Source organism: Pteropus alecto, unplaced genomic scaffold (genome assembly GCF_000325575.1).
Source record: "Pteropus alecto unplaced genomic scaffold, ASM32557v1 scaffold13, whole genome shotgun sequence".
Lineage (NCBI taxonomy): Eukaryota > Metazoa > Chordata > Mammalia > Chiroptera > Pteropodidae > Pteropus > Pteropus alecto.
The window spans coordinates 468,934-494,481 of NW_006434373.1; the positions used below are offsets into that span (position 1 = coordinate 468,934).

At 44.0% G+C, this 25,548-nt stretch overlaps 1 protein-coding gene across 6 annotated transcripts in view; it reads right to left on the bottom strand.

Annotated features, from left to right (window-relative positions):
• Positions 1-25,548, bottom strand: part of TFDP1 (transcription factor Dp-1) — a 45,557-nt gene that overhangs the window by 5,087 nt on the left and 14,922 nt on the right. For 3 of the 6 annotated variants that reach the window (XM_015587347.2, XM_025044966.1, XM_025044965.1), the window contains exons 3-11: positions 22,155-22,217; positions 20,556-20,622; positions 10,047-10,153; positions 6,186-6,307; positions 4,788-4,953; positions 4,231-4,374; positions 3,597-3,665; positions 1,363-1,514; positions 670-836 (exon numbers count right to left, since the gene is read on the bottom strand). In XM_015587347.2, the coding sequence (XP_015442833.1) occupies positions 670-836; positions 1,363-1,514; positions 3,597-3,665; positions 4,231-4,374; positions 4,788-4,953; positions 6,186-6,307; positions 10,047-10,153; positions 20,556-20,622; positions 22,155-22,217 (1,057 nt within the window). The remainder of the gene's footprint in view (positions 1-669; positions 837-1,362; positions 1,515-3,596; positions 3,666-4,230; positions 4,375-4,787; positions 4,954-6,185; positions 6,308-10,046; positions 10,154-20,555; positions 20,623-22,154; positions 22,218-25,548) is intronic. The other 3 variants (XM_006909344.3, XM_025044967.1, XM_015587348.2) reach the window with 1 other exon arrangement.

Here is a 25,548-nt window from a genome sequence, read left to right on the forward strand (position 1 = left end):
TCTGGAGGATAGTCAAAAACCAATTTCACTGGATGATCTGAGGCCAGATGCCCACTTATTTTGGACAGCTCAGACCCCTTGAGTCCAATCCAATGCTATGGCTCTTGGGGATAAATCCACACCACAAAGTGTGGGGCCGCAATGGCAGTTTTTTCTCGCCACAAAGTTACTTCTCTTCTGTGGTCAAGATCTTTCTCAGCAAAGGGGTCACCAGAATGAAAGCCAGAGAACTAGAGTTACAGCTCACCAAGCAAATGTTTCCACACTCTATCAGTAATAGGTGCAGAACATCAATACTTGTGGTTACTCTGCTGCAGTGACCAATCAACTGTCCCAGAGGAAACATCCAATCTCTCCGTTTTGGAGCCCTACCTGGAAGGTGAAATCCTAACGTAATGCCTTCATCACAGCAACTGCACGGGCAAACCCACAAAGTGCCACTTGTGGACATCACTCACATGTTGCCGTGGGCGAGGGCCCCTCCAGATGGCCATCCTGCCTCCAAGCCCACACCTGCAGTCCCCAAGACCCCCTCATGTCCCTCCTTGTCCTTGTTCTCAATGCTGTGTGCTTGAGCCAACCTCAGAAGAGGAGGGTTGAATGCCTGGGAGCTGGGAAACTGTCTTTACTGTAGCCACCAGGCCACCGTGGTCATGGGGACCGACTGACCTGTCACATAGGGTTCCAGAGCTTTCGGCACCAAACTTCTTGCCATTTTCAGGTCTTCGGGAGAGCAGCTACCAGACTCTAGCCCATAGGCCATCCCCATACGCTTCAGCACTTCTATGTCATCATGGATTTCAAACGTGTTGTCAAAATTGAACAGATACTCGAATCTGGAGGGAAAAGTCCCTGTTAGAAAAGTGCCATCTTCTAGACAGAGACGGACACACTTGGTTCATAAGCCCAGGTTCATAAACCCTTCCTTGGTTGCCCTTTCATCTGGTGTCTTTACAAAATTCATCAACTCAGAAACAGCGACTTAGGAGACTCAGGCAGCATTGCAATCACTGTCTGCATTCTGTAGGCATGTCCCCAGGACACGGGCTGGTCCACCTGCGGCTCAGGCTGTCTGCCCCACAGAACCAACAGTGAACACTGTCTAGAAGTTGTGCTTCCTTTGATAACTGTCCTAATAAAAATCGTAACAGGTTTGGTTTATTCTTTAAAAAAAAAAGATACATAATCAGAAAAATGAGAAGCAAACTTCTAACTAATTATGCCAAAAGATTATATTTAATAATTATAAATTAAATACTCATATAAATTAACCAGATAGGCTGTTAACACCACAGACTATGACATCCTTCACTTCTGACTTGAGACTCACAGCTGAGACCAGGGAACAGATGGACAACCTACTTGTCGTTAGAAATGCTGCAGTCGATGACGGTCTTCTTGCTGGTGTTCACAATGATGAAAGGCAGGTGGATGACAGAGTTGGGTGGGGGTGGCCGGGTGGCCTGCTGCTCTGCCTGGCGGTTTCTCTGCACCAGATTCTTGAAGGCAATTTGCTAAAAAAGATGAGCAATCAATACAATGCTCATATCAGTCGCTACCAAACCTAATACCTTCGCCCCAGGCATCCTTGAGACACCCTCGAACTACGCAAGATTTCAAAAGGAATCTGGTCCCCCGCTTTGGAGATCAGAGAAAACAGCTGAGGGGCTGCAGGCCCCAGTGAGCCACTCAGCAAAAAAAAAGTGCATCCTGAAAAACCAAATTCCCCGAGGACTGAGATTGCAGGCACAGGCACTAACACCATTTAGACAGACATCCTTGCAGAGAAAAATGAAGAGAAATGCAATGATTCTGGAGGTTATGGTCCTCCTACTCCCCAGAGATGGGTCAGTGCGTGCCCATGCCTGTCCCATCCATGTATCATGGCCTTAGAAGGCAGACGTTTGGTTGTGGACCTGGAGCTTCCCAGTAAAAGCAGAAACGCTGAGTGGACCTGCTGGTATAGGGTGTCTTCTCTGGGGACATGGGTCTTCAGGCCTAAAGCCAGGAAGCCAGGGGCTTGGGCCCTGAAGTGATGTCTACCTTCAAGTTAACTTTCTTGGTGTTAACTTAAAGCCAGGAAGATTGCCTCCTCCCTCCCTAGACAGCTTTCTCTTGAGCTGCCCAGCACTGGAACCCAGAAGCTCAAGGCTTAGTAAGAGAGCGACAAGGAATTGGTTTGTTTTTTAAGTAGCTATAACATGCTATGGATGCAGAAAAAGAAAACAGCTCATTCTAGGAGGGCAACTGAATGGAAGAAGTTGTGAGTCAGGAGGGGCTATCACCTGGAGCAACCTGCCTTCTCAGCAAAAGCTTCGCCCATTTGCTCTTCCATTTCCCAAGTCCCCTCTGCCTTCCCTGGCTCTGTGACCACTTTTCCACCTGCCAAAGCACCCCCTCAGTTGGTCCCCTAGGAAGAGGGTCCCAGATGCCTCTTTTAAGGGCAATAGAGTAACCACGGCACAGGCAATGCACCCCCACACTGAGTGTGCATGGCCTGGGCAAGACACACATCATTTGCGGTAGTCCCCAGGCACCACTGGACACCAGGGCAGATGATGTTCCAAGATCCATGGTGACCCCTCCTGGCCTTGTTCCATTTTGTAAGATCTCTTACCCACAGCAGTTAGACCTGTCTTCAGACCTCCATGCTTCCTCCTGAGGGTTCCACTTGCTGCCACAGCGTCTAACACCTCTGACCCCCTGGTTCTTAGCAGCATGCTCCCTAGGGTCCCAGGGCTCCCTGATGCCCTACAACATGACCACAAGGCTCAAAGCCTTGATGCCCTTGGGGTCCACAGAAATCTCAACAAATTGCTGCTAAGCATCCTTTCTTTTCTTGACCACCACCACTTCTGCTAGTACCTGGCCCCATGCTCCAAGTGGCGACCCCAGCACCATGCTGCCTCAGTCCAGGGACCAGCCACTTGCATTCCAGCAAGATCCTCACACACATCTGAATTTCAACTTCTAACCCAGAAGGGTCCTGTACAGGGGTGAAGGTGATGCTCAGGGACATCTCTACGGGCCCAGGGGACAGTGACACATGCTCATTGACCACACATGTCTGATAGGACAGGGACTGGGTGCACTGACACGTGTTTTCTGACCATTAGTGCTGACCTCTGACCAGTAATTGCCAAGACCCACCTCAGGCTCACTCTACATCTCACACCCCTAGACTGGGGTCCAGTAATCAGAACACACTTCATACATAACCCAGAAAATTTTTACATGCTAAGGGGCCAACCTTCCTGCCATTTAGACACTTTGTGACAAGTGACACAATGTTCACATAGTCACACTCACACATGCATATTTACACATACTCATACATGCACTCATGCTCACACTCACATACATGCACACTCAAATGCTCACTCACATTCTCTCTCTGGGAACAAGGTTAATGTCCACGAGAGTTTGTGTTAATAGCACAGAATGAACTCAGTGAATATTCATGAAATTCACATTCAAAATCTCAAAGATTTTATTTACCACACAGGAATATACTGAACTGCAAGAAATTGCTGTTTTGAAAAAACTAAATTAGTAGAAGAAATAAAAATTAACTTGCCTACAAAGTATTTCATTACCTGTAGAATAAGTTCTTGAAGTTGAGATTGTTTCTGTTTTATTCTTTCAAGTCTTCTTTGTCTCTCTACCTTCAAAAATAAACCAGCAGTACAAAAAAAATCACAATTTGTTTAATATAGCATATTTTAAAATCCATATCAACATGTCACCAAACTAGGTTCTTGCCAAAAATGCTTGCCCTGAATCTAATGGTGAGGAAACAGACCAATCTAGAATATGGATGGCATGTTTTACAAGACACAGGTATTTTCTTCAATCTCAAAACTACATACGTATTCTTCTGTTTTCTCTCATTTTCTAGATATAGCTATGGTATTTTTTTTTAAATCCCAAAGCTAGGATTCAAAATTTACATACACTAGAGTTCACTGCCCTTGACTGGGTCAACTAGCTCCCCACCCACAGTGGGGATCTACATGACCCAGACAGGCTGGAAGGACAGTGCACCGACATCAGATGGGAAAGAACTTTGAGATACAGGGACACACCTGTCCACCTGGTTCGGACCAAGCACAGACAGCACAAGACCCCTAGTGGGCACCAGTGCTGCAGATACCACCACCCACTTTAAAAAAGACTGCTCTGGGGCAAATGGACATGGACACAACAGAAGAGAAAAGGTTAGCGGCGTACCTCTAAATTCTGACATTCCTGAGCCGAGTTGGTGGGCAGACCGATCCATTTGATTTCCTTCTTCTCCTTGGAGATGATGTTCATGGCCATCAGCACATTTAAGGCATCATAGACTCGTCGTCTTATATTCTTCTGGTCATAAGCCTTGGGAAGATGAAGCAGGAGTTTTCAAATAATCCAGGACAGCTTGCAGATCAACATTAAAATGTCAGACCCTGAACATACTCAAAGAAGTGCACTGTCAACTCGCCTCGTGTGGTATAAACTCACTGCAGCAGCTGCCAGCATTACTCTTAACACACCTCACTGAACCTGCCAGTGCTAATGATGCAGGACGGGCCGGGTAAGAGGGTGTTTCTGTAGGGGAAGGTTGCCCGACAGGCAGAGCCAAAGCCTGTGCACCAAAACACGTGGAGATGATGGGGCATCGTACCCGCAAATGGGTCAAGAAAAATTCCTTTGTACTGTTCTCAAAACACCTCTGTATGTTTGAAGTCATTTCAAATAAAAACAGAATGGGTTGTGCAATGCCAGTGCGTTGTGCATCACATACTTACGGATTCGTTTGGTAAGATGTGATTATCGGCGGCGCTGAACTCCGCGACAAGCTCGTCGGCCACTTCGTTATAGGATGTGGTTCCCTTCCTCTGCACCTTCTCACAGACCTTCATGGAGAAGTGCCTCAGGCCCTTACCGTTCTTCTCTCCTTTCCTGTTGCGTTTCCTTCAAAAATACAAAGGAAAAGCAACACCCTTAGCATTCCTAAAGCCTGCTTTGAATTAAGACACACATTTACCTAAAAGGGCTAACAAGCTACATTCAAGAACGTTTCATGTCCCGCTGGTGCTGGAGCCCATGTGAGCAGGCCACCGGGACCTGGCTCTGTCTCCACAGGACACACTCGGCACAACGACGTGGGTCCAACATTCCCTTTCTTTCTTTCAAGGCCCGAACTCACACATGTACCTTCAGCTCTCAAGAAAAACAGGGCGGACATCCAAAAGGACAGAACCCAGGACATATCTGATGCATATCAATATACTACATACTGCTCTTAAAAAGATGTCAACCAACATTAGGAATTATGAAAGTTTTACTGCAAATTTAGGACTCTTCAGGACAAATGTGAGTAGGCTAATACACAAGGTGAATGCTGAGACCTTGACGGCCAAGTGGCAGCGGGCACCAAACACTGAAGACCAGAGTGTGCTTCAGATCAGGAGCGAAAACAAATGTCTGAACGTTTTATCTCACCACATCAAGGAAAGGATCACTGTAAGTTTCTAACTGTATGAATTTTGAAGACTAATGGTTTTTGCTTTAGGAACCAGTACACACGATTCTATAGCTTTGTATTTGTTTAAAGAAAGTCGCATAGTTGACCTTTAAGTAAAATTGTTTTCAAATCAGTTTGCTTTATGAAAGAAAGGATCAAAATAACAGTGTGGTGGGGCCACCATCCAATGGGGCCATTACCGTGGAATGGCAAAGTTACGTTTAGTTGCAGCGGGTGAAGCTGCTGTAAGATCCGTCACATTTACACATCATTCCCTAAGCGCTACTTTCTCGTGCAATTGAAAGTGTCAAAATTACCGCTGGGCTGAGATGCCAGCTCCCTCTTCCTCTTCTTCTACCAAGAGCTGACCACACTTTATACTTGTAGCCGTCACCCCAAAACTACAGGGGGGGCAGTTCTCCCACCCTTTACAGTATAACCATCACCCCAAACTACAGGGGGCAGCTCTCTCGCCCCTTACAGTGTAGTCCCCACCCCAAAACTACAGGGGAAAGGGGGTAGATCTCCCACAGCCCGACTTCTCCTTTATAAGGAAAAGTGTGCCTTGACTACACATCTATCCTGGTCATGCACTGAACATTTTAATCCTCTGGCACGATGATCAGCCCTTATAGCCACAGACAGCTGGGGGGGTTACAATTCTAGGCAATGTGCTCACCCGGCAGACCAAGGTGAGGGGTCTGAAGGCTGGTTCTGTGAGACAAAGTGAGTGTTAGGGGTGTGTGGGCTTCCTACCACGATAGTATTTGGCGCTGCAGGTCTCTGAGGCGTACCAATTACCTACAGTCAAAAAAGACAATTCAGAACACAATCAGAAATCTCCCACATATGACACTGCCATTTTATCATTTCTCATTATCTACAGCCACTGATGAATTTTATTAACCACAAATATCAGAAAGAACAATGACAATGTGAGTACCCAACAGCTGACACTTTGAACTATGGACGATATCGTCACATTTGTTCTGAACATGTCTTTATTTCCCTTCGTCAACCTCAGGCATCTCCTCCAGTTAAACAAAAGCAGCAGGAAATGTCAGATAGCCCAGAGAAGTCCGACAGAACAGCACGCACCTCTGAGGACATGTGAGCCTTGATGAGGTCACATTTAACAGTGGGGCGTGTAAATCGCATGACCCAGGTACAGAATTCTGTGGGGGACTCGGCGTATTTCTATTTTTCTTCTCGCCCTTTTTTTACTTCCCTTCCTTTTAATGATACAGCTAAGGATAAAACTCTATCCTTCAGTGGTGGTAAAATGAGGCCAAAAAAACAAAACAGCTCTTGAACAAAAAGAACACAGTGCGAGACTCCTATGGTCCTGTCAGCTCGTCCATGTGCAAGAAGATCATCCCAATGGCGGCTTCATGGGGGACCCAGGAACGCCAAACAGCACAGGGCAAGAGGAAGGGAGGCGATTAGCACTGGGAGCAAAGGCAAGGGGTTTCGATGTCCACAGGACACAGCCTGAAACGAACAGCTTGTGGGGTTGCAGCAACAGCCCACCTCTCACTTGGCTCTCTGAGCATCCAACACCCCTCTCTTCCCTAAAGAAGGGAAATTGCTTTGCTTATGAAAACAAGGACTTAGAACTTTGGCCCCATCAATTAATAATCCAATATTAACATAGGGGACACAGATATTGCCTTGTTCAGCCAAGTAAAATTCCAACTTTTCTCATAAATACTATATGATCTCACTTATATGTGGAATCTAAAAGAATAAACAAACAAAAAAACCTCCAAACTCAGAGGCAGGGGCGGAGAGTGAACAAAATAGGTGAAGAGGGTCACAAGGTACAAACTTGCAATTATAAAACAAGACCTGGGGATGCAAGGCACAGCATGGTGATTATAGTTAATACTGTACTGCATATTTGAAAGTTGCTAAGAGAGTAGATCTTAAAAGTTCTTATCACAAGAAAAAAAACCTGTAACTATGTATGGTGATAGGTGTTAACTAGACTTTTATTGTGGTGATCATTTCAATGAATACAAATATCAAATCATTATGTTGTATATCTGAAACTAACATAACGTATGTCAATTCTACCTCAGTAAAAAGTAAAATAAAATTAAAACTTTTCAAAGATCTTGCTATCTAAACTGATGAAATGAACCAGAAAATTATTCAGAAACACTTCTTGGTTACTACACAACAAAGTGCCTCAGCGACACAGTGTCGTTGAACATGTTAACGTCAGGCACCTGAGTACTGGGGAAGCCTCACATGGGAGGACAAATTGCAGCCTTATAGACTCGATATGGCCTCCACTCGGCTATTTTTAAGCTGCATGCTCCCTCTAGTCCCCTTCTTAGTGAGATAAGTGTGTTACCTGCGGTGGCTCTGGGATAGCTGACCCGGCACTTTGTAAATTATCCCTAAGCCCAGGTCACCTATCAATGTTAATGATCCACAAACCATGGAAAGAAAAACAGCTCAACTGAATTTCATTTTTTTAATTCGCATATCCAATGATAAGAGCTTCATCACAGTGCTTTTTAAGCTTTAGATCTCCCTCATTTGAAAGCCATAAATCTAATCAGCCAATTTTCTGAAAAATGAAACAGAATAGAACAAATCTGAATGCCTTGTTTTGTTTCTGTTAAATAAGTATGTGTATTTATAGGGCACTGGATCACAGTGGAGGACACACACTTCCTAAGGCTCATGGTCCACAGTTTGGAAACAGGGAGACCTGGACCTGATTGGTTACGTTCTCAGGAGAGCAGATCTAAGTTGCCAGCATACCCCATGGGGGTGGGCCCATGCAAGACTTAGCCTCATGTGCCGCCGCCCTGCTCAGAAGAGGACCACCTAACTTCAGGGTCAGTGGCCCACTAAACAGTCTGGACCCTGAGGCAAATGTCCTCTTTACCATCCTCTCCCTAAGTTGCGCCTCTTCCTTACTTCAACTGTTCTGCAGTGAGAATGGAGCCAGAGGGCTAGACACACAGCAGGTGCTCAGTAACTGCTGTGAGAATGGCCTTCCTAGATGACAGGACAGGTGAGCGAGAGTGCCCTTCGTACTAGCTGGCCATCACTCATGCCCTTGCAGAGGAGTGGACGCTGCCAACACCTACGGTTTTCTCTCTTTGCTTTCCTATTTTCACTATTTTCTATTTTACATGGAAATCTTGCCCTATGGGTGAATGCCTCAGTTTGGGCGGTGAGCTAAGCACTCAGACCACCCATTAGGTGAAGTGGGAATATCTCATGAGCCACAGGTTACATTTTCAGCCACATGAAGAACAAGCCTAACATCTCTCATGTCAGATCAGCCAGTCCTCTTATTTTTAACTCTTTGGTATATAAAGGTTTAAGAGGCATTTGCAATACGTAAGCTTTAATTCACAGTACTGAGATTTCTGTTAAGGATGAATTACCATTATTAGCTCCATCCAAAACATCTTGATTCAAATCAGTAATTTAACTTTCTGACTGATAAAGTTTAAGGTGCACCAACAGAAAAATCTTCACGTAATTTTTCCCCCCAAGTATGTATACTGGCAATAAAAACAACTGTTCATATAATTAATGAGATATTCCCTAGGTAAATTCTGCTAATAATACACAGTACATATAAAATAATGTGAATTAGAAATTAAAACGTAAAATGTAATATTTAGTCTGTATCAAAAAGACATTAAAAAACTATAATGTGCCAAATGTGGCCTATATACTATTGCTTTGAAGTTACAGTTATTCTGCTAAACAAACGTGGTCACATTTTACTGACAGGCTAAGTGACGATAAGCAATCATATACCTGCTGAGGCAGTCACCTGGAAATGGGGCCTGGGATGTAAACAAGTGGGGAGTAATGACCTTCTCTTCTCATGGCTGCTCATGATCCAGTAAGAATGACTTCAGCCTAACCAGTCATGTCGGGAAGAGGCCCACAAAACCCCATAGGTGGGAGCTGTTCAGTTGGCAGGGGGCAACACAGGGTGGGGAGGGTGGGGGGGCGCCACATGGTCCTGGGAGTGCAGACCCACCTCTGGCCCCCTCCTGTAGGACTGGCAAGAGCAAAGATGCACCTGTCATACAGCACCTTGACAGCCTGCAGACTCCCTAACCCCACATGACACCACCCTAATTTCCTCAGCAGGTAATGTTCACCCTAAGGAGGGTGAAGGCCAAGGTGCAGCCAACCCCATAAAACCCCATGCCACTCTATCTGAGCTCTCCATGTCACACCTAAGAAACATGTCAAAGCAGATTCAGGACCAGTGGGGAACACATAGCAACAGGAGGAGCTGCCTGGCCTGAGCCGAGTCCCACCATTCACCCACACAGACGGGAAGGCCCATTCAAGCAGAGAACACATAAGCACTGGGAGAGCACCTGCACTCTAACCACCATGCTCCTGAAATCTCTGAGGAAGGTGACCATCCCAGCACGAAAAGCCTTCAACGAGAAACTGCAGAGGGCAAACTTCACACTCCAACCTCTGAACGGGAACCTAAGGACCACTGCCCCAAATCCGCAAGCCCACCCTTCCTGGGGCCCCTTACCACTTGCTGTGCAATGTTGACATTGGACTGTCCAAATGTTTTTGGCAAGAGCTGCTTTCCAAGCGTGTTTACTGTGGAGGGGTGAACAGCTACTAAGGATACAACACCTGCAACACAAGGAAATGAAGTGTTAGTTCTCTTCTGAATTAAGGCTAAATGTGACAGCTTCAGGACAATGATGCTTTTAATTAGAAATTCTTACTTTCCCCATTTTTACTGCTTTACATCTGCGAGTCAGTTATAAACACCCCTACTAAGCTTAATTCTCAGTTCAAGGAGGGATGGGTTGCATGGATACAACTGCTTACTCTTCTGTACAACTAGCCACTCTCTGGGATCTGGGGCTCAGGTGCCCCCAGGGACATCACCAAGATGCTCCAAACCCCTGTCACCCATCTACAGGATGTTCTGTGGGACTACAGGCTCTGGAGCTAACAGCTCTTAAAAGGCTATAATTCTATGACAATTATAGAATAGAATACTCTCAGGTGAGAATTATTTTGATAACCAGGCTATCACCACATGAAGAGATAGGGGGAGCTGCCTGTTCTGGTCATGCTCTCAATCCCTCTGGTTTGTTTTCCTAAAGCAGACAAGAGGTGGGTGAGCTGGGAGTTGGGCCCCCCGAGGAAGGCGGTGGTTCTGAGGCTGGGGGCCTCATACAAGACTAACACAGCAATACCATTTTCCTTTATTTCTACCCAGTTCAGCATCATTATGACTTCCAAATAACCAATAAGGCATTGTCTTCAATTTAGCCCAGTCTAAAGTTTCATTTTTAAAACCCATACAATTCAGGCATTTTAAAGAACAAACTTCTTCAAAATTCAATCAGCAATTAATTTTGCTGCTACATAGGAACATAATAATTTCTCTAGAATAACCTAAATTGAGTAAGACAGATATGCATCCTTCAATGCAGCTGGATAAATATTAATATTTGACCAACAGATATTTAAATTATTTTCTGTAAAAAAAATAAGTATATCTGCTGATTTCTTTTCCCTCTAAAAATAGAGATCTGTATCTTAACAAAAACTAATTTTTCCCCCCCTTAAGTTCTCTCCCTCCACTTCCACCCCTGACCTACAGATGCTATGTGTCTCCCTTTTTTAAGAACTGGATCTCTGAAGGAGGGGCATCTCCTCCCACGCGCTCGCAGCGTGCACCCGTAGCCTGGCGCACCAGGGGCCTGGCGCACCCAGGGTATAGGGGGTATGGTCCGTGGCTCCACCTGGGGCGCGAACCCAGGACCTTCTGCATGTAAGGAAGACATGCTAACCACTACATTATGGAGCCACCCCCAAAAGCAAATATTTTTAAAATCATCTTAGATATACGAAAGGTATTTCAAAATATAAAAGTTATTCTATTTTACATTAAGAGATTTAAAATACACAGTTAGATTCACATATAGATGAGTAACAAGTTTCTAGGAATACTAAATTGATAATTAAAAAAGATAACATTGCGAGTTTTTTCTTTTTTTGTAAATTTGCCAGTGATTCCCTAACTTTTAATGATTTTGAATAAAAAAAATAGATCTTTGAGATCAAAAGCTCAGAGAGTCACTGTTAACATCAGCAGTTCAGGCGATTCTTTTGACGTATTTTAAAGCTTACTTTGTACATCAAATTTGTGGAAGTCAACACATTAGTAAACAGGACCAGGCGGTCATCTTCCACAGTCAGACCTACAAGTCCAGTCACACCTGCCCACTACACAGGACAACACAATCCACCCCAGAACCACAAGTTATGGGTCTTTCGATAAAATAACATGCTCAGAGCTCCTGTGTGGGACTCCAATTTTATGTCCCAGCTGAGAAAAGGAGAAGAACTCTTGAGGGTTTGGGGGCAATGGCAGAGTTTTGAGGCCTAAGTGGATTGAGGCCAGGGCCCCCTTTCTTCCATCTATGTATTATAATATGAATACATAGATGTTATACAAAAATGCTGACACCATCTGTTGTTCCCAATGGGTTTTCTCTCCTGTGTTTTTATTGAATGAGAAACTTCAAATATAAAGAATTGGTTTGCAGTCTTAATTTAGTACACCTAGAATTAACTGTTGTATTTTATTATATTTGCTGAAGACTTGAGCAGTACAGTTAACCTTACAGCCCCCAGGCCAGCCCCACCCTGTCTCTCACTGGGCCCAGCCACGGCTTGATAGATGCATTCAGTCCATTTATCATACTCTTCAACACACATCCGTGAATCCAAGGATGATTTAAATATTGTCTGTGTGAATCTTTAAAATTTAGAAAATGATATATGTTGAACGAATTCTGTAACTTCGTTTATGTTGGTTTTGAGATTTTTCCATAGAGAGAGGTAGTTGATTTCCTTTAATGCTGTGCTGCTATTCCATTATAATATGAATACATAGATGCTATACAAAAATGCTAAAACATGGCAGTTAACACGAGAGGCCTTCTACTGCTGAATATGGGTTTCTGCCAGTTGGTTTCTCTCATGTGGACACAACAAAGGGAACCTAAATTCCAGAAGACCTTGTGTTACAGGATTCACCACAGTACCTCCAAATGGCCATTCTATGTGCATGCACACACAGACCCACACACACCACAAATGTACATGCAAACACACATGCACACACACTACGTCACACACACATATACACCCTAGCAGCCGGTGTTTCCCAGGTTTCTGCCAGCTATTGACTTGGTAAGACTTGTCGCTTTTTGTCAATCTCAAGGATAAAATGGTATTTTATTTCTGATTTAATCTGGCCATAAAAATTATAACGCTTAACACATTTTTCAAATAAAGACTGTCACATGCAATCTATTTAATGGGGGGGAGACTAACATTTCAGTTACAAAATGGGTTAAATTGTAACACAGCCTAGGAATCTACTCACTAGAAATAATATTGTTTCAATTATAAAATGTACTGCACAGCCTTTTTTGAAGGAACTATAACAAAATATTTCACATGTAACTTTATGAAATGAAGAATTCCTTTCTCGGCAAGAAAATTAGTTAAGAATGTGTATGGTATGAATTGCTAGAATCATTAACAAAAAAAGAAAATTCTAAAAACATTATATAAGCATATACTTATAGTTAATAATCATATTCTATTGGTATCTATAGTTTTTAAGATATCTTCAACTAAGAAAGCATAAGGTGTAGTGTTTTCTTAAAAATAATTTTAACAAAACATTAAAATTTTTCAGGACTTGATGTTTTAAAAGTTACCATTTTCATCCAACATGCTACAAATATTTTGTTTGCTACCATGGCCAGATGGATCACAAGAACATGGCCACCTTGCATGCTGTGTCTTCATGGTTCTACCACACAGGTGAGAGCAGGTGCTGCCCACAAGCGGTGTTGGTGGGCACCGGAAAAGCCTGAACAGCATTCTCAGTTCTCAAGCACGGAGGAGGAGCTTCCTTCCTGAGCCATCACAGCAGCCACACTCACCGCACACAGACATGCCATTCATGTAAACTTGGAAGAAGGGCTGGGCAGGGAGCTCCTCAGGGGACTCAAGCTGAGGTACGCCACAGCCCAAAGGCTGCCCTCTGGCAGTATTAGCTGCAAGGTCCCCGCATTTCAAGTGACTTCCACACCACTTCTCTGAAGAGGAGCCCTTTCACTCCTTGGCCAGCATTTAATTGAAGAATAATCATCATATTATGCCCAGGAGCAAAGTTTACAGGGAAGGATGTCACTACTATGCTTTAAATGTCCTTTGAGTTAAGAAGCACAAAAGACTCCAAATTGCCAAAGCCATCCTAAGAAAAAAGAACGAAGCTGCAGGAATCACTCGAAGCTGCAGGAATCACTCGACTTCAAATTATACTACAAAGCGACAGTAATCAAAACAGCATGGTATTGGCAGCAAAACAGACACACGGACCAGAGGACCTGAATCGAGAGTCCAAAAGTAAATCCATATTTATATGGGCAAATAATTTTTGACAAAAAAGCCAAAAACATACAGTGGAGAAAGGAAAGCCTCTTCAATAAATAATGCTGGGAAAACTGGAAAGCCACCTGAAAAAGCATGAAACTAGACTGTTGTCTATCAACACACACCAAAATTAACTCAAAATGGATTAAGGACCTGAATATAAGACCTGAAACAATAAAATGCATAGAAGAAAACATAGGAATGAAACTCAAGGACCTTGGACTTAAAGAGGATTTTATGAATTTGACTTCAAAAGCAAGGGTAGTAAAAGCTAAAATAAATGACTGGGACTACATCAAACTAAAAAGTTTCTACCCGGCAAAAGAAATCGTCAACAAGGTAAAGAGACAACCATCCGAATGAAGAAATATATTTGCAAGCAATGCCTCCGATAAAGGCCTAATATCCAAAATATACAAAGAACTCATACAACTCAATAACAACAAAAAAACAAATGATCCAATCAAAAAATTGGGCAGAGGACCTGAACAGACACTTCTCCCTAGAGGACATATAAATGGCCAAAAAATATTTGAAAAGGTACTCAACATTGCTAGCTATTAGAGAAATGTAAATCAAAACCACAATGAGATACCATCTCGTACCTGTTGGAATAGCTATAATCAACAAGACAAGTAATAACAAATGCTGGAGAGGATGCAGAGAAAAAGGAACCGTCATACACTGCTGGTGGGACTGCAAATTGGTACAGCCATTATGGAAAACAGTATGGCGGGTCCTCAAAAAACTAAGAATTGATCTACCATATGATCCAGCAATCCCTCTACTGGGTATTTACCCCAAAGATCTGAAAACCCATATCCAAAAACATATTTGCACACCGATATTCCTAGCAGCATTATTCACAGTGGCCAGAACATGGAAGCAACTGAAGTGTCCTATAATAGATGACTGGCTAAAGAAGCTGTGGTACTTCTATACAATGAATATTATTCAGCCATAAGAAGAGTTATGAAATACTGTCATCTGCAACAACATGGATGGACCTCGAGATAATCATGCTAAGCCAAATAAGCCAGACAGAAAAAGTTGAAAATCACATGATATCACTTATATGTGAGATATAAACCTAAAATCAACAAATGAACAGGACAGAGACTCATGGACATGGACTATAGACTAGTGGTTACTGAGGGCAGGGAGTGGGGGAGGAGGGGCGAGGTAGCTATGGTAAGGGGAGTCAAATATAGGGGGGTAGGGATAGGGTGACATGGGTAAAGGGTATCAAATATATGGTAGCTGAAGGAAACTGGACTTTGGGTGGTAAACACACAATAGAATATACAGATGTCAAATTATAATGTATACCTGAAAATTATATAATTGTACTAATCACTGTTACCCCAATAAACTTAACTTTTAAAAAGTTAATAAATGAATGAATGAATGAATGAATGTTCTTTAGGTTAAAACAGAGAATGGGAGGAGACAAGAAGCTGATGCCTCTGCTCCACACTCCCCAGGAGGGCAACTGTTGGAGGGGCCAACCAAAAGTTCTTCCACTTCCTCCTACAACTGGGCTCTCCACTCCCAAATGCTGCAGAAAGAGCAGTTTGAATTTACCCATCATGCATGTGAGTGTGTATGTGCATGTGTGTGTACATTTGGGATGGTGGGAAGGCGCTATTACCATGTCTCAAGAATTATAAAGGAACACTAAGTTTTCGGCCACACGTCTTTGTTAAATTTTCATCTCTCATGTCTTAGATCCCTACTCTAAAGCTGAGAGACAATACTGAAACTGGGGGAAAAGACACATCACAGGAGAATGCCCTCTCATCAGTTAGACATGGATGATAATGTAGGAAGCAATGTTTCAGGTTAAAGCAAGTGTGTGTAGAGATGGGCCTTGCCTCCCATAAGCTGAAGACAGTAACCTACACATACCTAGTCCACAGGGCCTCAGAGCTCTTCAGGAAAAAGAGAGGTTTATGTCAGTAATCAGTCAACAGGTATTACAGTTCACCATTAAAAAGATGCCAGGTAACAAAAGGTGGCATTAGAAACTGATACGAATGGCCCAGCTAGAAAAAACTGAAGTTACACAACGGCATGGAGAGGACTCTCCATGTCTCAAAGCACTACCTGTATGGAAACCAAGTGTTGAAAAGTGTTCCCACTTTTCAGCGAGCATTTATTTGTACAATAAAAACTTTTCAATTTGAAAAGGCAGCAAGCATGACAAAGTGCAGACAGAAACGTAAATTACAGAAAACATGGAACTTGAGCTATTGCCCCAGGTTAGGTCTGTGCAAAGGATGAACAGGGAACAGACAGTCAGGAAGGGTGCATGAGCACCTCAGTGGTAGAGAAAGGCGGCCTGAACCCCATAGCTGTCTGGTCAAGAGAAGACCCAAGTAGGAACCATGAGAAACATAGATGAGAAGACGGGCCAGGCCAGGAATTTATCAGGGACAAGATGCCAGGGAGGGGAAGGGCCTTTGGTGGCCAGCAAAGCACCATGGACAGACTCCTTCCAGCAGTGCGGGGCCACAGGAACGAAGAGAGTAAGAGGAAAGACCAAGTAGGACACATAAAGTCAAAAACACTGACAACATCAAACATTGGTAAGGATGTGGAACATCTGGATACAAAATCCTACAGCTATGCACATTTGCCATGTAACCTAGTTTCTACTCTTAAGTGTCTGCCCAAAGCCTGAAAATCAATGTGCATGCAAAGGTTCATACAGCATTATGGCCATGAGCAAATAATCAGAAGCAACCTAGATGGCTGCCACAATTAAAACTGCACACTGAACTTACTGTCTAAAACTCTGTATCGGGCCTCTTGCTTTCAAAGACTAGATGCAATGGCTATGAGTCAGTGCATTCTTCTGGGGAGAAACAGAGCTTTTTGAGTCTTGAAGGGTGTGATGATCAACTTTATGTGTTGGTTTGCTGAGGCAGTAGTCCCCATTTATCCAACTGAAAACTAGCCCAGGGCTGCTATGGAAGCTCGCTGTGGACGTGATGAACATCGACAATCAGTTGACTTTAAGTAAAAGAGATCACCCTGGATAATCATCTAACCAGCTGAAGGCCTTGAGAGGAAAATCTGAGGTTTCTCCAAGAAGGAATCCTGCTTTAAGACTGTAGCCTCATTTCTTGCCTGTTTCCAGCCTGCTGGCCTACCCTGCATATATCAGAACTGTCAAGACTCATATCACACACTCCAATTCCTTGAAACAAACCTCTTTCATAGACATGACATCTACCAGCTCTGCCTCTCTGGAGAACCCTGGCTGTTACAGGGGTCTGGAAACACAACAGCAAGGAAAGGAGCAAGTGGCCAGGAGCAGGGTGGTGCTGGCAGGCTGAAACTGGGAGTTGAGCTAGGATGAGAACCTCAATGGGGCAAGAGAGGCAGAGCCAGTAGCAGGAGCACAGCAGGACCCAGTCAAAGCCAGAACTCCAGTAGGAATAGAAGAAGCAGAAACCAGATGCTGTGTCTGGCCTCATCTCAGGATGTTGCAGGTTCTCAATCAAGGGCAGCAAGGTTCCCAGAAAGTGACAATACTCAGGTGCTGGCCTGTTCCAGAATTCCTAAAGCATGGGCCTCAGAGCAATGATGAACTGGCCCCACAGGTACAGGGTGCAGGGCAGAAAGTGACACTGGTCTCTAACCCTGGAAGGCCCAGTCTCTATCCTGGTCCAGGCCTCAGTCTCCTCCTCATGACCATCCTACTCTTACTACCCAAACCTCCACAGTGAGAACCAGTTCCTGCTCCTTCAGTCACCCCAGAGAGACTGACTCTGGGACATGCTGCTTACCACTCACCTGGGCTCCTGGACAAGCCTGTGCTGGGACAGTGGGCCTTCCTCACCACGGGCCTCACTTACCATGATCACAAGCCTTTGCCAACTGCACCTCAGAAAGTACCCCTAGTAACCACTGAATCAAATGACATTCCAGTGTGACACTCGTGGGGTTCCTCAACTAATAAAATACTAATAAACCAAAGTGAACAACTCAAGTTAGTACAACACTGCTTGAAATTATCCTTAAAAATGCTGAACCATAAGCAAAAGAGAGCTGCTGCTGAAACCCTGTCAGTGCACAAGGGCAGTGGCCTGGTAGCCCTGTCCTGCTCCATGTCCAAGCCCTAATTCCCTGGAAGGCGCAGGAGAAATGTGGCGGCACTTACCTGTGTGGGCGGGGGAAGAGCTGGGGAGCAGGATAGTGAAGATGTTACTGTGTGCTTTCTCTCACTTAAAACACTGCTGTGAGGTAGAAGGGAAGGGCCTCAAGAGAAGGCAAGGAGCCCAGAGTGCCCAGGAGGCCACGCTGGTCCTGACAGAACTGCTGAAGCAAAGGGAAAAGCCTGAAGACCCATGGAAGGGTGGCTCTACAAGTCCAACGCTCACCATGTGACCAGAAAAAGCCTGGTCAGGAGAACAAGGGAGGCATAGGTAACAGTCGGAGGCATCCGATGTCAGAGCTTTCAGGACCAGCATGACAAAAGACAGTGGGACAAATACAGCTGGAAGAACATACTGAAGAACTCACAAGGTAAGAAGGGGCTACAGGGCTGCCAGACCACACCCAAGAGGGATATGAAGTGTTTTAAATGGAGCAAGGAGCTAACAACAAAATATTTTAGCAGAGTCAAGAAACTATTATTTCTCGATCCATCCAATTCAACTACTTGGCTCACAATTAAGCTCAGTAGGATTTAAGCCGATTGGTTCGTAGGAAAGGAAAATGAGACAGCCAGTGTGTGGTCATAAGTAAGCTTACTTGAGAGTATCCAAACAATAGAGGAAATTGAAATAAATACCAGAATGCAAGCCTTCCATCATTTCCAAGGAAGTAAAGTTTGTGGATTTTTTTTCATTATTATTTTTGCTTTATCACTTTAATAGAAAAAGGCATGCCTCATATTTCTGAAAATTATTTAAATGCCCAATTATACTGAATTTTTCACCCCAACAACCTGTGAATACCAAAATTAGCATTCGCAAGATATCAAGTTAGAAAAGTGTGCAACGAATCCCTCAGTGGGCTCTCCATCCTTGGACAAGACAGAAAAAGAGGAAGGCATCACAGAAAAGCAGGGCTCTGTCCAAGACATTCCAGAACCAGAAAACCAGGAGAGCAGGCATGGGCCAGAGGCCCAGAGCCATGGTCCAGAGGGGAAGGTGGCTGGTGTGAGAGGAGGAGCGATCAGTTGAGCCCTGAACAGGGTACAGGCAGAGAGCAAGGGTGGCCAGCATGCGGCTGTGTGCGCAAGGCTCTGCAGAGCCTCCATGAGCATCTGAAGGTTGTTAAGTCCCAATGCAACACAGAGGACAGGGTATGAGCTCACCAGTCCAGGACACGCAGGACTTGCTCAGTCACATGGGGACCTGGTCAGTGGGGTTGTGGATGAAGGAGATGGATGGGTTCCTGTCTAGCACTCACGTCCAGCAATAGATGGACGTGAAGGGGCTGGGACATGGCAGGAAGACCAAGTGGGGGTGCAGCACCAGATTTAGATTTCCCCAAGGTTATCATAGTAGGCATCAAAAGATCACTTATTAAGGCCTCATTCTTAGAGTAAAAAGCTAATTTTACGTATGATAATAGGAAAAAAAAAAAAGGAAAGAAGTAATCCTTAAACAGAATTAAACCTTAACACTGCAAGGCTTCTCGGCCCCCAGCCTGGCTGACACAGAAAAAACAGACATGAAAGCTGGAGCCATGCTTAGCGACATCATCCAGCTCTGCTAACAAAATCTCCTTAAGATGAAGCAGGCTCTCCCACAGGTCTTCTCTCAACATTATAACAAGCTACACGAAAATGGGCTTGCACAAACTTGCTATCAAAGCTCCACACCAACACAGCTTTATAATCAGCTGAGCGTCACAAGTCAACACTTTAAAGGTCCATCTTTTTGATCCAGCAATTCCATGTCTACGGCTTTATCTGAGGAAGTAACCAGCATGCTCAAAAATACATGTTTTCAGAAGTTCACCATATGTCACTTTTAAATGGGAAACTGTGGGACCCCTGGGAAAAGTGGCTTTAACTCATCCTCCCTGAATTCCAGTGATACAGAAAAATGTTGATCTCCAAAGAACTACTAAAGATACACACATGGCTTACTGACATGAAGATAGTTGTTCGAACACGAGGTGTGCACCGCACAGTGATCCCTTAGATGGGAGTTTGTTTCTATATGCTTCAGTGTGGCTGGCCACAGAGCAAACTCCTGGAGAGCATACACACCCGCCCCCAGCCATGAAGTAGAAGGAATACAACTGACCTGTGTTTTCTTCTTTACACTTTTCTGTATTTCCTGAAATTCTGCAAATAGTATTTGACTTACAAACCCAAATAAACTGAACCACTGTTGTGTATGTGCAAGTGGTGGGTCGAGTCCGACTGAGTTCTGAATGCTACTCTACCCCAGTCTATCTGGGGGCCCCCCAGGCAAGAGAGCTCCTAAAGGGGGGTTTCCATAGTCGACAAGGGACTTTCGTATCAGAGAAATTCATAAATACACCAAACTTAGCACGCTTATCAACAAACTCATGTTTCCAAAGTAGGCGCCCTTACCTTTTCCAGGACTAAGGTTCTGGTCTATGAAGACCTTTAGTTCCCCATTGGCTTCAATTAGACCGGCCTGCAGAAAGCAACAATAGTCATTATAAAAACAGCTAATAGAGTGACAAAGCTAAAGTTGTTATCACACCATCCTTGTTAGAGTGTGGTATAAAATAACACATTAAAAAGATAAAACGGTCACCATTATGCAAACAACTACAGAAAGCCATGAGGGGAACTGCCTGGGTCCTCAGTGCAAGGAGCCACATGGGGCCACCTTAGCCCATGAGTTATTTACTTGGCTGTGATAATGAGCATAAGATCATTTGAACATTTCAGCCTTAAAGCTTAGCCCTTGAGATATTAATGAAATACTTTTTATTTATTAAATCAGCACATGGTAATGTCTGAGGTTGGCAGAGGCATACCACAGGTGGGCATGAAAATTCATTCAACTATCTTGAAAGTGAACAGGTAATGTGGCCTGAGAACAGAGCAAAGAACTTCAGGTTGGTCAGAGCCTCAAAACAAAAAAAAATGCTTCTTTTCATTAAATGGGTAGTTGCTGAATGTATTTTTAAAGCAAACCTTAACAGTTACATGCAGCTTTGGTTCAAATTTCTTGATGTAATATGACCAATTGCAAACTGTCAAAGACAGATGGTCATGGCCAAAATAATTTATCTAGGTTTCCTGATCTTAGTTAAACAACATTTTACAAATTCTTTCTGTAAGGAGCAAGAACCTTGGGAATAAGTGAGCTACAGTGGCATCTGGTCAGCAAGGTGGAAGGTTGCTATAGCAAAGCAGAAGAGACTCTGAAGGTCAACTAGCTTCTACGTATGACTAATCTAAACCAGTTCCCATACTGGTTCATCCTACTCTTAAATTTCCAGAGATACAAAACAATAGATTTTCCCAAATCAAACCCCCATTCTTTCTAATTCTGCTCTCTGTGAAGATAAGAGAAATCACCTGTGGGCTTGAAGACCAACCCAAACCAGGGACACACTCTGCCTGTTCCAAGGTACGTGTGGGAACGGCATCTTCAGACATTTGTCTCCACCCGGTCCGCAGGCTCACAGCTCCACCTGGGACCACTTTCCTTATGCAGTGGCTAATGCAGGGAAGACTGCAATGGCACTAGCATCGCTGGGCAAAGCCTCAGCCCTTTAAGAACATTACAGTAGAACCACTTATGACAACATTGAATTCAGGAGAGAAGCTGGTCTGTCTCAAACCTACACAAGCTAATTCAGGTACACATAGGAAGGTTATCAATATTGTCGCCCATAACCCATCCCCAACTCCCAGAACTACAGCCTCATCCTTCTCATAATGGTGCTCTCTTAAAACACCACCCCTTTGTGGAGCATGAGCCCCAAAGGACAACTGAAAAATCTAATGAAGACCTCACTGGCTGATAATGGTGAAGCACGAAAGAACCAACTAACTATAGTAGGAAATTACTGTCATCTTTCCTGGAAAAAACCTCACTATTGTTGATTTGCTTTATGTATAGTCAACTATAAGACACCGAGTCCCGACATCTGGCCTGTCATCTGCAGAGGACTGTCCACATCTGCTCTGCTTCATTCCCAGGACACCCACCTGCTGGTTCTCGTGCAGCATAACCCTGGGTGAGTCTGAAGTCTCAGTCTCCATCACTCCTACCTGCAGAACAGGGACAGCAGCGCCAGCCTCACCACCCCCACGGCCCATTCAAGAATTACAGTGTGACATGCAAACCTTTCAAATTACAAACACAGGGTGACCAAACATCCTGGTATGTCCAGGACTAAGGTGGTTCTGAGGGCTCCTGGGGCGCTGGACTGCCAGTGCTCAAGACAGGAAGGTCCCGGGCGAGCTGAAAAGTGGTCATTGGTAAGTGGTTATTAGTAACACCTTCAAAGATCTGTCCGCTGATGACAGTGCTAGTATAAACAAGATTTATGCAGGGCGCAAACCAGCCTCAGTATCCATGCTATTGCTCTCTCCTCGGCAGGCCCAGCTTGCCAGGACCACACTCCGACTGTGTTCAATTTCTCCTTTCAGAACCTGAGGATTCCAGGAGCTGTTAAGTATGTGGGCCATGAATGAGGACCCGGCCCTGTTTCATCTCCACAAGTTCTTGAGACAGTAGGATAGTCCAAGGCCATGCAACACATAAGACCATCGGGAACACGATTATCAGCACGAGGATATACTAAAATGGATCCCATTACAGCCTCCTTGGGGTTTCCAACATGAAGTCCTTCTGACAAGTTTACAGTTAGTACACAAGTTCAATCACACAACCACAAATACTGACTTGGAAAAGATATTAGTTACACCACCAAGTTTCTTCCTTACATCTTATAGCCCAGAGGCTATAACCTGCAGGTACTTGATAACAAGCATCAAAATGCAGGTTTTTTATTTTTTAAAAGGTATTACTGAAATTGTAATTAATTTTAAGGTAAGTGCATTGGACTTATTTTACTACAAAATCTTTATGCTTAAGATGCAAACTCAGCTTCCTATAAGGAAACATCGAAGTGCTAAATATATTAACAGATAAACCAAAAGCAAAAGCACTCATTTGCCATAACCTTAATTTTTCTTTAAAAAACTTTATTTAGCCTTTTATGCTCATATTTAATGAAAAGGAAAGTTGGTTATTCTTATATTAACTAAAACTATCCTGTTAATAGTAGCAATAACTGTAATATACATGTTCCCAAAATACATAACATTTCTAGAAAAAGATGAGAACCAATAAAAAATGAAAACTAAAGAATCGAATAATTTTACTTAATTTAGAGCAAACTTTACTAGTGCTTATCATATTCTAGGCTTTAGAAATGCAAATCAATTTAACATGTGGGAGACCAAAGAAGGGTGCTATGACCACACAGCTTCACAAGTTGCCCCAAGAGAGGGCTGACCTAATCCACAGGGCCAGGACCCCAGCATGTCTCCCCCACACTCTGAATCACCTACCAGTCTTCTCCTTCCCAACCTGTCCCTCTCTTTCTAAAATGCACTTGCTGTGATTCCCTCTCATTGCCCGCAGGAAAAAGGGCAAACTTCTCAAGCAAGACAGAGGCACCTGGGACCAGGGGCCACCTATCCAGCCACACCCCTTTAGAAGGCTTTTGGAGGGATGAAACCTCTAGGAGCAGGGCATATCTCAGGGCAGGGAGGCGAAGGAAGGTGGTCTGAGCTGCCTATTTACATGGGAAGAGTTCAGTGAGAAAGAAGGGATGATTAGCTGCTGGTAAGAGATGGGCAGGGCATAACTCAGGAGAATCAAATGACACCTCTCAGTAGCCCCAATCCTCACCGCCCTCCTCCAGGTGCAGCCCCCATGCTTCCTGCAGCCTTCTGACTCTAGTCCTCTCTGAACACTTTCTAATTTACTGTACAGGTTACTAATTTATTTTCGATTGCCTCTTTCCCCACTAGACTATAAGCCCTGTAAGAGCAGGACATCACCTGGAAAGAAAACCACTGCAGCAAGGAACACGAACCCCAGACTGAATAGGTCCACCAGCTCAGAAGAGAGGTCAAAAAGCTCCTCTTGAAGGGTCGTACAGTCAGCATTTTAGGCATGGGGGTCATTGGTCTCGGCCACAACTACTCAGTTCTGCTGCTGCAGCACCACAGCAGCCACAGGCAGTATCAAAATGACAAAGCTGCATTCTAATTAAACTTTATTCACAAGAACAGGTAGGCCAGGTAGTTTGCCAACTGGACTGCAGGTGTTATCCAAGGACAGAAGCAGGAAAACAAGATGTGGCAAAGAAATAAGGAAGAGTAGATTTTAAAAAGCATGATGACATGAAACCCTGAAAAAAAATACTACAGAAAAAGAAAACTACAAAACAATCTCTTATTGATATTTACTACACAAAAACATCAGCAAATGACCATGTAAGAGACGATTCCACAAATGTAAATATTAGAAACCTTTATTGCTTACCCTACTGCCTCAGCAATGCATCTGATAAGGTCACTGTCTACTCCTGACTTGTATCATAATGGGCTCCTTTCTGAAGGAGAGTTTACACATGCATACATCAATGACCACCATCCTGATTAACTGTGAATGGTCAGAAGCACTTCAAGAACCACAAAGGAAAACCGAGCACCTCAGTGCTATCTGGTGGTACCTGTATCAATCAGACAAGGTGCCAAGAAGATAAAATTTATCATTATTGGCCCTCATGAAAATCATTAGAAAAGTCTAGTATTATGTCAATATCTTTTCTTTACATCAGCAATAACCTGGTATAAAAGATAAAAATTAAGTCCCTTTCACAGTAACAGTAAAAACAGAAACTACCCAGGAACAATGTTAAAGTATGCAGAACCAAAAAGAAAACTCCCTAACTTCAATGAGGGATGCATACCATGTTATTGACTAGAAAACATTAATACTAGAAATTAAACTGAATAATAAATAAAACTTTAATCAATACTACAAGTTTCAGGGGTGATCTTAATAAGGTGAGAATCAACAGATTACTGAAAGGCCTGCAGACCAACCCTCCAAACATCCAAACAGCAAGACCAATATGAAAGCTGTGCAGAGCCTGTGGCCTCCCTGGTAACAGTGCCCACGGGCTCGTTCTGAGACCCACACTCCACCTGTTCCATCCTCTGGTTCCCGAGTAGCCCTCCCTCAGACTCCGGAGAAGACAGGAACACAGACAGCCCCTGGCACCATCAATCTGCCCAGCCATGGATGACCTTCTGCAGGTCCAAGACTCAGCCTGGGGCTGGCTCTGAGAGTGGGCGCCCTGCAGGCCTGGAAGTGTGCAATGCCAGGAAGGGAGGTGGACCTCCACCTGCAGGACTTCACCCCCCTGCCCAATCCCCTCGTGTGTGGCCTTACCTGGTGACCAAATCTGCCAAGGCCAGATTAGGTCACAAGAAACTGCGATTTGTCTTGCTGACTTGTCTCTCTCTCTCATCTTTCTCCTTCTCTCTCCCTCATCTTTCTCCTTCTCTCTCCCTTCTC